Source organism: Plecotus auritus (genome assembly GCF_963455305.1).
Source record: "Plecotus auritus genome assembly, chromosome: 4".
Classification (NCBI taxonomy): Eukaryota; Metazoa; Chordata; class Mammalia; order Chiroptera; family Vespertilionidae; genus Plecotus; species Plecotus auritus.
Genome location: NC_137775.1, coordinates 137252588 through 137267942, shown reverse-complemented (window position 1 = coordinate 137267942; position 15355 = coordinate 137252588). Strand labels below are relative to the sequence as shown.

General features: G+C 37.2%; 1 protein-coding gene across 3 annotated transcripts in view; it reads right to left on the bottom strand.

The window, feature by feature from the left end:
• AGK (acylglycerol kinase) overlaps nt 1–15355 on the bottom strand; it is a 78994-nt gene that overhangs the window by 24846 nt on the left and 38793 nt on the right. For all 3 annotated transcript variants that reach the window (XM_080664461.1, XM_080664462.1, XM_080664463.1), the window contains 5 exons: nt 12831–12906; nt 7010–7102; nt 4951–4983; nt 3562–3656; nt 1023–1092 (listed from right to left, as the gene is read on the bottom strand). In XM_080664461.1, coding sequence (XP_080520587.1) covers nt 1023–1092; nt 3562–3656; nt 4951–4983; nt 7010–7102; nt 12831–12906 — 367 coding nt within the window. The remainder of the gene's footprint in view (nt 1–1022; nt 1093–3561; nt 3657–4950; nt 4984–7009; nt 7103–12830; nt 12907–15355) is intronic.

Below are 15355 nucleotides of genomic sequence, written 5' to 3'. Positions count from 1 at the left end.
AGAAAAAATGGGAAATTCTGCTCCCATCTAGGATGTAGGAAGTTACAAAACATTATTCCCATCCTCAAAATGAGGAAAAGCCAGATAATCTAACAAAATCATAATACTTCTTATGCCCACCTGTGGACTGAGATTGCAAGACAACCAAGTAACCTGAATTCCAAAGAATGACAAGCCCCAGCAAAGGACAGACGGAACAAAAGAAGGATTTTACCATCAGCAGAACATGGGAGAAAGAGGAGGCCACCATGCAAATAGGTAAGATGAAATCAGGCCCTAAGTGCTTTATATTTAGTAGCTCTTTTTATTCAATTTTTAAAAAATCCTTACCCGAGGACATGCTTTAAAATAGAATTAATTTTAGAGAGAGAGGAAGGGAGAGGGAGAGGGAGAAAGAGAAACATCGATGTGAGAGTGAAATATTGATCAGTTGCCTCCCACGCACATCTCGACTGGGGATCCAACCTGAAACCTGGGTATGTGCCCTGACCAGGACTGGAACCCGCCACCTTTCAGTGTATAGGACGATGCTCTAACCAACTGAGCCACACCAGTCAGCGCTATTAGCTCTTTTGATACTCAAAACAGCCATATGAGGCAGAGAAATACTTGAGGTACAAAGTTAATCAATAAAGGAACTAAAAATAATGACAACTATATTGGGAGGAGATGCAGAGCAATTCCTATGTATAACAAAGAGGCCAAGAGATAAGGTCTAAAATTTATAAATCAAAAACTAGTATTGTATACTTAACAGTGCTGAACTGGACACTTAAAAGTGGTTACGATGGTAAATTTTATGTATATTTTTAACACAATTTTTAAAAATAGCATCATAAGCATATTTATTTGTGGCGACTAGAATAAACAGGCAAAATTTTTTTTCTCTGGGAAGTTATACTTGGGGTAGGAAAGGGTAAGAAGAGGGACTGCAGTTTTCATGATCTCATTTGAAATGTTACATTTTGTTTTCTTTATGTGTATTACTTGGTTAAAATTTTCAAACACAAGAAAGGACTTACCTTGATCTGCAAGACATCAAGTGGGACTGTCTCTCCTTTTACAATGGCAAGTGTAGCATCAGTAATATGTCTGAAAAATAACAAGAAGGAAATGGTCATGTTGTGAAAAATAAGCAACAGCTCCCCCCAACACACACACACACTCCCACCCACAGTTGTAATAATTGGCTCAGGAAAAAAGCACATAGTTCTTCAAAAGACTGAGAACACAGAACAAAGAAGTATAAAAGAACGACTGACACAAATATAGTGGAAGGCTCTGACATAGCCCTATAGACCTCCCCCTCGGTGTGGTCAGGCTGAATCATATCCACTTGAATGGGTATTGCTAACAAAGTTAGATACAACTTCAGAGACCTTAAAACCCAAGAACATGCACATTAATGCAAATGCTTAGATTATATTCTGGGTTCCTTAGTAAGCAAGCTGGGACATAAGAAACAACCTATTTTACTTTCTCATATTTCTTTATCAAAATGCCTTTACCCCATTTTTTCCTTCCAATACAGATACTATCTATGAAGTGGATCGCAGTTTAGAAAATGAGATTCAATTTAGGAAAAAGCAAGATGCAGTATCACAAGTTTAGATGACCCAGATGTGATATGTTAATTGTGAAGGAAGTCAGTAGGAAGGGTCGGAGTCACTCTACGTATTCTGTGTAGTAGTTAGCACACTGAGAGGGTTTAGGAAGTGCTTCTGAGAGACTGACCTTAACAACAAATGTTGCAACTATTAAAAAAAAAAGCCTTCTTTTATTAATATTTTTTCTCAAAACTGCTTGGCAGAAGACAGCTAAAATGCAACCTAAATTTATTCTCCAGCAACAACTGCCAAGTTCTAAACAGATCAGCACCGTAGCACATTACAGCTATTTTTTTAATGATAATTTACCTGCAATCTTCCAATCCAAGATTCCTTCCACACTAATTGTGGGACAACAAATCTTGACAGCAGTACAAAAAGCAAAGCTTGTTCTTCCCAATAGCCTCAGGCATCTGCCATGTTCAGAGGCCCACCCAATTCTGAACCCAGGGCAGACTGACTTAATTATCTAAGAGCCCTGGGGGTGCTCTAAATTATGTTTCCTAAATCTTTAAATTAGAGCTAGAAGCAGCAACATAATAACTACAGGGAAAAATCAGCTCCCCAAAGCCAAAGGCTGTGAAGACCTTCAGGGTGGCCACGCTGGGCACAAACTGGCAAGGGGTTCTCCAAGGACATGGGCTCCCTCCTGATCAGTGACATATTTGAGAATGTTGGCTCTGCAGTTCAAATAGTCACTATTGATACAAAGGGAAAGACTAGCTCTCTACAGTAACCAAGACCTAAACCAGATGGGGTTTATCTTGGGTAAACAAAACTGTTCGAGTCATTCATAGTCATGTCTACTGCCCCAGAAATTCTAAGCTGGGAATGAAAGGACAGTGAACTGAAACGGGCCTCAGCATGACTGTGAGGAGCTAAACACTCCCTATTAGTTAAGGTTTGACACACAAGCAATGTTTCAATGAAGGCTCTGATATATGTCTATGTTTATGTCTAGTGTTTGATATGCAAACCCAGGTTTTTATAAAAAATAGAGAACATATAGATTTAAAAGATATAAGATGACTCCTAAAATTACAATAGCAAAAATAAATCCACAAAACAAGCCTAATCCAAATACCAAGGGAAAAAAAAAATGGAAGAAGAAAATCACCTGCGTATCATTATTGCTATTGATTCTAAAGGGTTATAACCAAAAACATCATAAGATTTTAATTCATTCCACAAACATTCTTCAGCTGACCGCCCCTCAGGTGTCACCAAGCTTACAGTAAAGGTCAGGCAACTGACCATGAGAGCCTAGGAACCATCTGCTCCAGTTCATATTAATCCCTAATTCAAGCCTTGAACTCATGAATCCTATCTCCTTGGAAGGCAAGGGTTTTTCTACACAATGCTTTGGATGGAAATGAACAATAACAATTTGCCCGACTCCTAAAGACACCGTTAGACTCACAGCAATTTAATTTAGACGTCAGGGCTACACTGCTCCCCCTGCCTGCTTTATCCATACACCTTCCATGTCAGGCGTTCCCCAAAGGATGTGACTATATTTCCTTGTTTTAGCTACTTATACAATCAAGATAATGAAGCCAAGGCTACTGGACCCATTTTCACAAGGGACTTGCTATTTGTCATCGGGTATATTTAAAGCAAACAAATGATTAGCACAAATCTGTTTTCACTAGGGAATCTTACAGTGCAAAAGTATGAAAACAGTTTGAATCAGGGAGGCCATCCTTATGACTGAGAAGGATTTCAGTATTCACCTCCATACCTGACCTGGAAACTTCATGTCAGATCACCAGGGTCCCACAACCCAACAGGGAAACTTCCCAATGAACTGACAGCTAGTCTCTGATCTAGGTCCTCTCAATGATTTGAGGATCCAAGCTATCAAAACTGAACACAAATATCATATCCGACAGGGGAAATGCCCATTCCCAGGCTCGCTCAGCCACAAATGCCACATCCCACATTGACAACCTACTGGACTTTGTTTCCACTTTCGGCAAAAAGAGTCTGACTCAAACTACTGGTCTGCCCCAGTGGGATAAATCCGATGGGAATCTTGCTGAAGGCAGCCTGGGAGAAAGAAGAGGAAAGTTTTATTGTCATGGTCAGAAAAGCAGGCTGAAAAGAGAGGCACAGATGTGTCTACTATGAGAAGTGACTTGGGCCCACCTCCCCGTCTCCCTTCCCAGGCCCTGGACCAGCAATCGGGCCATGCCTACAGCAATTTCTAAAAGGAGGCCGTCCAGGAAAATGACAAGACTTTGAATTTGAAAGAAATATTTTGGTACTCATTAATAGCAACTGTTTTAAAAAAAACTGGTCCAAAAAAAGGAGGGTTTTAAAGATATTAGATGGATACACAATTGTGACAGTGTATTATGTTGTCACATTATTTGAAAAAGTTGCAGATAAAATTCAACTAAAAATATCTAACATATGTACAGTAGCCAATGACAGGGAAAGTGCTTTATAAACTATCTCGAGTATAACTAGGGCAAAGGGGATCAGGAAGTTTGTGTATCAGAAAGTAATGGCACAGCCACTGAATTAAATGCCACAAACAAAGAGACACTGTGAGGCCCTAAAGACTATGTTGAGGATGATCTATTATCTTCAAAGGGACCAGGAAGGGTCTTCTTTCTTATTATTTGCAAAATATTTTAAACTGCTGTCCTATAGCAGTTTAAAATAATGTCACACTCATACACCACCACCCAAATTTAACAAATGTTACTTTTTGCCGTATTTGCTTCAGATGTTTTAAAAAATAAAATGATACAGAAATAACTGAAGTCGCTTCTCATCCTATTTCTCTCTCTCTCTCTCCCTCTCTCTCCGCCCCCCCCCCCGCCCCGCCCCACCAGAGGAAGCCGTTATCCCAAGGGTGTGATGCCTTTCCACCCGTGTTGTTACTCTTTTACTACATCAGGCATCCACTAACATATATCTGTTTTCTACATTTTAAAACTTTGCAGAAATGTATAATCTTTGCAGAAATGTATAATGTACTTTGGCAACCTGCCTTTTTTACTTAATATTTTTTTAGATTTCACCATGTAAATATTTATACCACAATTTATTTATAAAGAAATCCTCTGAAAAAGATTGTATAAAAAGTATGTTTTAAACAACTCCTGGTGGAAGCTGTTGGATATCTGGATTCCCAAAGCAGTTAAGTCCGCCAGGGGCTAATAAAGGTGTCCGAGGACACAGGCAGCCCCACGTGTCTTTCTAAAATCCAAGGACCCACACTTGTGCTGCCTTAAAATACAAAATGGGGAAAAGGGTAAAAGAAGGAAGTAAAGAGATATAAAAAGAACAGAAACATAAAACTAAAATGCAATGACTCTTCTTAAAAGCTCACCTCATCTGCTCTTCGAAGAACTCCAGTAACAACCTATAAATGTTACAGAAAAATTATGAACAATATGTATTTCCTTTATCATAAAAGAACTGGATTCAATTTTCATGGGCCACAAACTTCTTCCTAGAAACTATGTCAACTATGCATTGGCTATTGAAACACACAGTATTCTCCAATAGGATCACAGCTAACTTAAATTTTATTCTTGACTGAAGGCCCATAGTACAATCAAGACTAAGATACAATAATTAATTTTTAAAATATATCTTTATTGATTTCGAAGAGGAAGGGAGAGGAAGAGAGAGAGAGAAACATCAATGATGAGAGAGAATCATTGATTGGCTGCCTCCTGCACGGCCCACACTGGGGATCTAGCCTGCAACCCAGGCATGTTCCCTGACCAGGAATCAAATTCTGACCTCCTAGTTCATAGGTTGATGCTCAACCACTGAGCCATGCTGGCCAGACTCAGATAAAATATCCACATTATATTAGCAAAATTATGTTTTAGTTCTAGAATATGTGTCTAAATGTGTGCTCACATCAATTGTATACAAGAGCCTAATCTGCCACAATGAAGTGCACATATAGGAAAAACATACCCTGTGGCTGCACTCCGAGATGCCTGCTCTCCACAAATGTTTCTCACTGATGAAGGTAAAGGCACGGGGGATAGCAGTCCCCCTATGAAAATATACTTTTTATTTCAATTTTTACATAATTTTTCATTTTAAAAATATGGTACATATGTCTTGTAAAAATGGAAAAATAGCTGAAGAAAAAATACTTCCTCATAAACCCACTATGCAGAATAACTATGATTAGTCAGTCATTTATTATTTTGGTACATTGTCCTCAAATTCCTTTTTTATCAGGGCATATTTTTATGACTGGATCATACCAAATGCACAATTTGTATCTTTCTTAAAAAGATTCTGTAAAGTAAAGGCTAATGCCCATCTTCTCCTGCCTTACTGCATTCTAGGATTAAATGGGGCTGTCAGGAGATCTCCTTCATTCTTTGTTGGCATGCTATCAGTATTCTTCACACTTCATTAAAAAGCCATAAAAACAATTACAAGATCATTAGCACAACCTTTTAAAAAGAAGCTTACTAAGGCTCACATAATTGTTGAGTCAAACATAGGACAATTCTGGCCGGTGTGGCTCAGTGGGTGAGTATTGTCCCATGCACCAAAAGGTCTTGGGTTTGATTCCATTAGGGCACATGCCTGGGTTGTGGGCTTGATCCCCAGTAGCAAGCATGCAGGAGGCAGGCGATCTATGTTTCTCTTATCGATGTTTCTCTCTCTACCCCCGTCTCCCTTCTTCTCTAAAATCAATAAAAACATAGTTAAAAAAACAAACACATAGGACAGTGCCCTGTCTGCGGTAAGCTCCTGATTCCTCAACACCGATGAAACCACCAAATGAAGGCAAAGGCAATCAGAGAAGAGGTGTAGATGTGAATTGTACACAGGATGGGAAGGTGAGTGCAAGGGCTGCCTGTGCCTGGCTCTTCAGGGGTTTCCAATATATAATGGAGGTTCTAGGCTATTGCTCAGAAAAGAAGAGCAGTTCAGGACAATACAATTCCTGTCCTTATTGGACCAAAGTAAGCTCTAAGGATATGGAACTTCCGAACAAAGGCAGATGCATACATCTGAACATGGAGACCTCTGCCTCCTAATGTGCTGCTCTCAGGAGATGAAACATGTGATAGAAATGAAGTGAAAATGGACAGACGAGAATCTGTATTTGTTACTTTTATAAGAAATTTTCCTCATCATTGAAACTATGATTGTCATAACAGTCTTCAGAATATAAAAAGCTTACCATACCCACCACCATTTTATTTCCTATTTTATTCAATTTTATCAGACTTTAAAAAAAAAGTGCATGAGAAAAAAAGTAATGCTATACTTGTTTCAGAAACAATCCCAAAAAATGGATTACAAGGAAATAATTTCCTTAAATTATAACCACTGTATGCCACTGCTCTAAGATCAACTTTCTGTCTCCCTCACCCAAATGGTATCACACAGGAAAAGGGCCATACCTCCTGCAATGTCCCATCTCCTCCGGCAACGATGATCACGTCTGTGTTTTCCATCAGTTCCAGGAGCTTCTTGGCTTGGCCCTCATAATCTGTCTGAAATACAAAGGAAGCCTTGGGTCAATTTATCATCCTAAGGCCACTGGTGAAAGGTTAAAAAATACAGGTTATTTGCTCTAAAGTTTTACATTGAGCATTTTCTTAAATTCTACATAATTGATAGACATGAAACACTAAATAGCTAACAAAACAATTCTGTACAGTTTTTATAGTTTATACCTTTAGAACTGGAAGGGACCTCAGAAACCAGTCAGCTCCTTACGTGATTTATCTGTTAACAGTAAGCTCATCAGAGAACCCATTTCCAGTCCAATGCAGTCTATGACATCATTTACCAGTGCCTTTTATCTGAAAGTAGGAAGTGCAAGTGCAAATAAGGAGAAGCAAATGGGATGAAAAGAGCACAGATCTGGGAGCCCAAGAGACCTAGATTAAGTCTCAGCTCTGCTACTTTTTAGCTGAGTAGCCTTAAACTCTCAGATTTTAATTTCCTAATCAATGAAAGTATGTGTGTTAGGAGGGGATAATCGTAGCTTTCTCATAATACCATTGTAAAGCAACTAGCAAAGTAACTGCTCATAACTGGTCCTGTACTAAATCAAAGGAGGTTATTACTGTACATAGGAATATTGTACATAAAATACAGGTATGATTCCAATTAGTCAAGACGCACCTAGGCATCATCATTTTTATTGATAATATTTTATCTCAGATACATACGTAGACTTAATGGACCATCTAAGCCACCACCTCTAAAACCAAACATTGAATTTTAATAGACATAGTGCAACTAATGCTAAAATAAGGAAATACTCCCTCCATCTGACACTAGACTAGACTAATAGGTAAAAATTGAAGATTTGAATTTCAGATAGGCTAACGCACCTGAACCAATAAGTCACAGTTAACACAAAGGGAAAAGGAAGTCCCTAAACTAACACGATTAATTTTATGATGAATGGTCTTACTTTTATTCTAAAAATTGGAATGACTGGTTTTATAATTATATATTTTCAAATATTTCATTAAAAAATATGCCAATTCTAATTAAAAGGATGGTTTGTGAGCACCCTGAAATGGGTGATCATTGGGAATGAGCATGGGTAGGCTAAGACCGACGCATTTCAGACTTATGCTCATCTCTGACAGGTCACTAGATTCATAGATCTGGGAAACAAGACAGACATTATAATTGGTTTTCAGCAAGGCACCTGGCAAGCTATTTAATAATATCCTTGGAGACAGAGTGGAAAATATGGCAATAATATGTTAGAATACAATTAAATTAGTTACCAATTGACTGTCAAGGCTCAAAGTGAGATGCTCAGTGAAGCAACATCAAAGTGTCGGTAGAGTCTTAGTGACATCTCTTTAGGGCTCTCCCTTCAGCCTCTTCCTATACAACACCATATCAACAATGGATGCAAATTTTAATTTACTGAATTCGAAAGCAATACAAAGTTGATAATCTTGCCCCTCCTTCTTTGTCCAACCTCACCCTCTCTCCCTGTCTCTCCAGGCGCATTCCGCTCCAACGACAATGGCCTCCTTACTCCCCCTCAATCACCCAAGCACACTCCCGCCTTGACTATGCAGTCTGCTCTGCCTGGATTCTTTCCTTTTGAGCAGCTGCATGACTCACTCATTCCCTTTAGGTCTCTGTTCAAAGGTCATCTTATCAGACGGGCCTTCCTTGGTATTCTGAACTAAACTAACATCCCTATTACTCTTGGTCTCTTTAACCTGCTTGATTTTTCTCCTTGGCATTTATCACCTTCCTTTCACACTTTGAATGGAAGCTCTCTGAGGACAGGTAGGGCTTACCGAATAGTAGGCACTCAATAAATATTTGTAAAAAAAAAAAAGTACAGCCAAAACCAGTTTGGCTCAGTGGATAGAGCGTCGGCCTGCGGACTCAAGGGTCCCAGGTTCGATTCCGGTCAAGGGCATGTACCTTGGTTGCGGGCACATCCCCAGTAGGGGGCGTGCAAGAGGCAGCTGATCGATGTTTCTCTCTCATCGATGTTTCTAACTCTCTATCCCTCTCCCTTCCTCTCTTCCTCTCTGTAAAAAATCAATAAAATATATTAAAAAAAAAAAGTACAGGCAGGAAAGAGCCAAAGTGCAAAAAGATCTTGACAGATTTAACAGAGCATAATTTAAAAGGTTACATTAACAGGTATAACACATTTGAGGCTCTGAACTTAAGAGGAAAATTCCAAATGTACCAAAGAGGAAAGATAAAAAGTGGCATAATGATGCAAAAAGATGAATCAACACACTAACCTTATACTTTTCCCAAAAATTAACTCAAAATGGGTCATAAACTTAAATGTAAAATAAACTATATAACTTCTAGAAAATTACATAGGAGAGGATCTAGATGATCCTGGGTTTGGCAATAAGTTTTTAGATAAGTCAACAAAAAACAAGATCTATGGGAGAAAAATAGACAAGTTGGACTTTCTTAAAATTAACAACAACTGCTCTGGGGAAAAAAAACCACTGTTAAGACAATTACAAGACAGTTTTACAAGACTGTATAAGAGAAAATATTTGCAAAACACATATCTGATGAGTTGTATTCACAATATAAAAGAACTCTAGAAATCAACAGTAAGAAAACAAAAAAACAAGAGCAAAGATCTGAACAAACATCACACCAAAGATATACAGATGGAAAATACACAAATGAAAATATGGTCAATATTGTATGCAAATAACCCACTTTTGCCCACCCTTGAACATACATACCCATTAGAATGGCTAAAACCCAAAACACTGACAACACCAAATGTTTACAAAGACGCGGAGCTATAGGAAATTCCATTCATTGCTGGTGGGAATGTAAAATGGTACAGCCACTTTGAAAGGCAGTTTGGCAATTTCTTTTTCTTTTCAGGGGGAGGGGATTTTTATGAATTTTTTTTTTTTTTAGTCAAACTGATGACATGCTGGGAAGCAAGACCCTAAATGCTTTCTGGCAACTTCTTACAAAGCTAAGCACATTCTTACCATACAATCCCACAAATGCCCTGTTAGGTATTTACCCAAGTGAGTAGAAAACATGTCTACAGAAAAACTTGCACATGAATGTTTATAGTGGCTTTATTCATAACTGCCAAAATTGGAAGCAACCATTCAGTAAGTGAATGGATAAACTGTTGTACATCCATACAACGGAATATTATTCAGTGATAAAAAGAAATGAGCTATCAAGCCATGAAAAGACAGGCCAGTAAGGAGCCCAGGCTAGACCAGAAAAAGAATAGCTCTGAACACAGACTGTTGACCAAGACTCATAAGCAGAAAAATAGTTGTCCAGGCAGTTTGTTATATAGCAATAGATAACTACTATAGAAATAAATCTAAATAAATCAACAATTATAATAATGTTAATGGATTAAGTGGCCTAGTCAAAAGAAAAAAAATTGATTCTTGAAATATCCTGTTTTGCACCTTTACAAATGATGCATCTAAAACATATAAATGATGCATCTAAAACATAAGGATACAAAAGGCTGAAAGTAAAAAGATGTAAAAATTATGCCAGGCAAAAGCTAACCAAAGTAAGCTAGTATAATTACTTCTAATAATAGATAAGACAGACTGGCAAAAAAGCAGGATTAGTGCCAAACAGAGTCAATAAATGATAGGATCAAAATGCAAGGAAAATAAAATAATCTGAAACTTGAGTGCATCTACTAATAGTCTCAAAATATAAAAAGCAAAAATGGACAAAACCATGTCATGAAATAGACAAATCCACAATTATAATGGGAGATTTCTAATACCTCTCTCTCTCTCTGAATAACCTATAGCTAAACAGAAGAAAAAATCAGCAAGGGCATAGATTTGAGGCACACAATAGATTTGACTTAACGGACACATATACAGAACATGCTCTCCAATAACTGATACAAATTCTTTATAGGCATACATGAGACATTTGTGAAAACAAACCACATGCTAGGCCACAAAACAAGTCTCAATAAATTTTAAAATACTGGAATTTATAGACTACACTCTTTGACCAAAACACAAATAAAATCAGAAATCATTAGCAAAAAAGATTTGGAAAAACTTTAAATTTGGAAATTTAAAAACATGCCTACCTAATTCATAGGTCAAACAAAAATCATGATGAAAATCAGAAAATATTTAGAAATAAAAATATTACACATCAAAACTTCTAGGATGCAGCCCAGTCAGCGTAGCTCAGGAGGTCACAGTTCGATTCCCAGTCAGGGCGCATGCCTGGGTTGCAGGTTCAGTCCCCAGTGGGAGGTATGCAGGAGGCAGCGAATCAATGATTCTCTCTCATCATTGATGTTTCTATTTCTCTCTCCCTCTCCCTTTCTCTCTGAAAGCAATAAAAATATATTTTAACAGGACAAAAATTTTTAGGATACAGCTGAATTAGAGTATATTTATAGTTTTCAATGCATATAGCAGGACAGAAGGATAAAATAAAATAAACATCCACATTAAAATGTCATAAAAGAGCAGCAAAAAAAAAAAAAAAATCCAAAGAAAGTAGAATGAAGAAACAGTAAAGACAAATTAGATATGAATGAAACAAATGAGAGGATCAACAAGCCAAGAGATGGTTCTTGGCAAGGATTAATTGACACACCTCTCACAAGACTATTGAGAGAAAGAAAAAAAAGAGGGGACAAATAAACTATATTAAGCATGAAAATGAGATAGTTAATCTGAAAGTTAAAAAGAGGACATTATGAACAACTCAATTTGAAAACACTGATGAAATGAACAAATTTCTTGAAAAACTTACCTTTCCAAAGTTAATTCAAGAAGAAATAGAACTTGAGTTCTTAGAGCCATTAAATAAACTTAATATAGATAAAGAAATAAATCCCCAAAGAAAGCTCCAGGCCCAGATAGTTTTACTTGTGAGTTCAACTAAACATTCCAGGAACAAGGAATAGTAGTGTTAACTAAACATTTTATGATCTCTAATACACAGAGTATGCACTACAGGTACTTAAATAAAAGTTAGTTTTTTTCCCCCGTTCCTCCATCCTGGAGGCAGACAACTTAGCACTAGTTTCAGACAAACTAGAGAAGAGAGTTCACTATGAAATGGTAAATTGGACTAAATGACCTTTTACTTTATTTAATGAAAGTGTGTAATGTTAAAAATAGGTTATTCATAGACTTACCAACATGGTAACAGTGATTTTCAAATATGCACTCCTTGTACACACCACACACATATCACTTTAAAAAGTCAACAAAAGTGGAGTCTTTAAGCATCTTCTGAGACAACACAATTCCCTCAAACTTATTTTTGTCACCTGTTTTTCTTATCTAAATCTTGCAAATTCTGAAGCTTCACCATTTAAATTCCTCACCAGAGATAATTCCTCATCAGAGAAAAAATGTTTACCTGTCTGTGGAACTAGCAAAAAATTAAATTAATTACTCAGATTTGCAAGGGTTTTTTTTTTTGTTTTTTTTTTTGGAAAAAACACACTATTTTCATCTTCTAAGAGACAATAATTCCACGTCCTATCTTCACATGAAAGAAAATCAAGCTTATGCCTCCATCTAATCCTTTTCTGAAGATGAAAAGCTGATAATGCTTTACAAAGACAAGATTGCCTTAATTATCAGAACAAGTACACAACATTGATTGCTCTGCTCTTAAGTGGTAAGTGATTTCTGCAAATAAGTCAGGAGAAGAGGCTATGTTACAAGGAGTAGGAGCTGGGATCAAGTCGACACTCTGGGGCAGTCTCACCTTAACGACTGTCACATCCATGCCAGATAAGTGCAAAATTGGGGCAGCATTTTTTTCAAACAGAGTCCTTGCTTTGCTGTAGACAAAGGAAAAAATACAAAAATTTTATCATGAGCTCTCAAGAGGATGAACAGAAAGCCAAACCACCTTCTCTAATGTACAAGAAACAGACTAGTGAAGACTCATTGTTCAAATAAGTTTCTACGGATAGAAACATAGACCCTCTCACTCAGGGGCCTCAGGAGTTTACTGTTGTCTAATACAATAAGCTCTTATCCATTTGGGATGCTTGTTTATGGTCGTTCCTCTAGAGCAGGGGTGGGAAATGTCTGGCCCATGAGCCATTTGGTCTGGCTCTGCCAAGGCATTAGAGGTTAGTTAATTAAATGTTTGACCAAATATAATAGGCTAATTTTTAAGTTGATAATTTTGTATGGCCCATAAATGATGTTATAAATATCCAAATGGCCCTTGGTAGAAAAAAAGGTCCCACAACCCTGCTCTAGAGAAGAATGTACATGGGATATGGCTCCACTCAGGAAGCAATGTTTGATTCATTCAACAAGTATTTATTGAGTACCTACTATGCGCTAGACAGGTGTAGGAGCTGGAGATACCACATGACAAAGCAGATAAAAATACTTGTAACCTAAGTATAATGTATTAAATCCTCAAGGAGCTTATTTATATTCCACTGGTGGAAGGAAGAGAATGTATTTACTGTAACATTTTTCATATGCCCCAAGGGAACAGAGCGAACCAAACAGAATATTGCTTAATTCTAACCCAGTGGATACAACCTTTGGGTTTGAAGAAGCACATCATTTGTAACAATTCCAAATACTACATCCATTTCTTAAGTCTTAAACCTGCAGTAAAATCCCTGAAGAAAGAGCAAAATTTTTTTCCATGAGGGCCAAATTTCTGCTGGGATAGGGAAAAGTTAGAAATTATCTAACTACAGGATAATCAGCAGCTTGCCACAAACTTCCAGGCACCATCATGCCCTTCTGTATGTTAACCAGCACTATGTACACACCTGTCTTGGGAACTTTCACAGCAAATGATGACTAGTGAATTGCAAGACAATCTTCAGGACTAGACTTGAAGCCTTGCACAAACAGACATCAAATCTTATGCGTCCCTGAATTCCCTAGTCTTCAAGAGTATGTCTGGCACAGGTAGAACTTATTTAATAAGTATCTAATGAGTTAATAAACAAATGAATGAATAAACCCATCCCAAAAATGCAGGCCTGTAAATTCTGAGGAAAAGGAAATGACATGATTGTGATGTCTTTAACAAGAGAAACAGTTACAAAGCCCTTAGAAGAGTCTGTGTATTTTAAAAGTAACACATCATTCCAATGGTGACTCTTGTCCAAGTCACGTCAGGATTCGAAAACGCCTAGGAATCAAATGATGTAGAAGTTGCAGAAAGTCCCCAATGGCACAGTCTCAAAGTTGAATAAAATCCCTGGAGAAATGTTTGGGTAAAAGACAGGTTAACTGATTAGTACTTTCAAAACAGTCAACTAGCCAAACATTTAACTTTTACATCCACATTACTCAGCTCTCTTAAAAAAAATAATAATAATTTTTTTTTTAACCAGAGATGCATGCTTTGACTTTCTTGAAAATGTTTTATACTAGAAAGAGATGCAGAGGTAGCCAGTGAGGAACATGTATAGACCAAAACTCAACATCCACTACACTAAAGAGAACCACCACCAATGCAGACAGAACACAAAACATTTCCTATTATGAATTAAATGGAAATTGAGAAGCTTGGATACATGTTCACAAGAACCATTCAAGAGAACATCTCAAACCCAGGGCCTAACTGAGCAGGTAATAAGCAAATTAAACAAATGTCCCCTATCTTTTCTGCTGCTCTGAATGCTTAATAGAATGAACATGAAAAGCTAAATGGAAGTTTCTCCTTCCCAGCTCACCATTTCTGGGCCTTAACCCGACAATAACAGGCTGAGGCAGTGATAATGCAAATATTTCTCCTTCCTGGGATGCTTTTATTACTAGATTGATGAGAAAAGATCTGCTTGAAGTGAATTGGATCTACCTCTGAGAAGCAAGACTCTGGAGAAGTCTCAATCTGCTATATTCACATACAGAAAATCTGTAAACTCTTTATGTTGGCTTAAGAAGTAAGACTGGAAAATTTGGACTTTATTCACACTTTTATATGATGCTATAGATAGGTACAGAAAATTTCTGAAATAAAAGTGAAGACATTTTTTTCCTTCTAATGTTCCATATAAAAGGTAGAAAAACAGGTGCTACCAGTATGAAATGCATTATTTATTATATAATTAAGGGTGAGATAGCACCGGAAATAAAAACTTTATATACTTGTAGCAATTTCCAAGTTCACACATGCACAAAAAAATAATTACTCCTTAATGTATTATTTATTAATGCTAAACACACAGTCAACTAATTTCTTAAAGCTCTTATGTACTTTTAAACCAGTACTACATGATGAAATAGCTACACAATAAATTATTA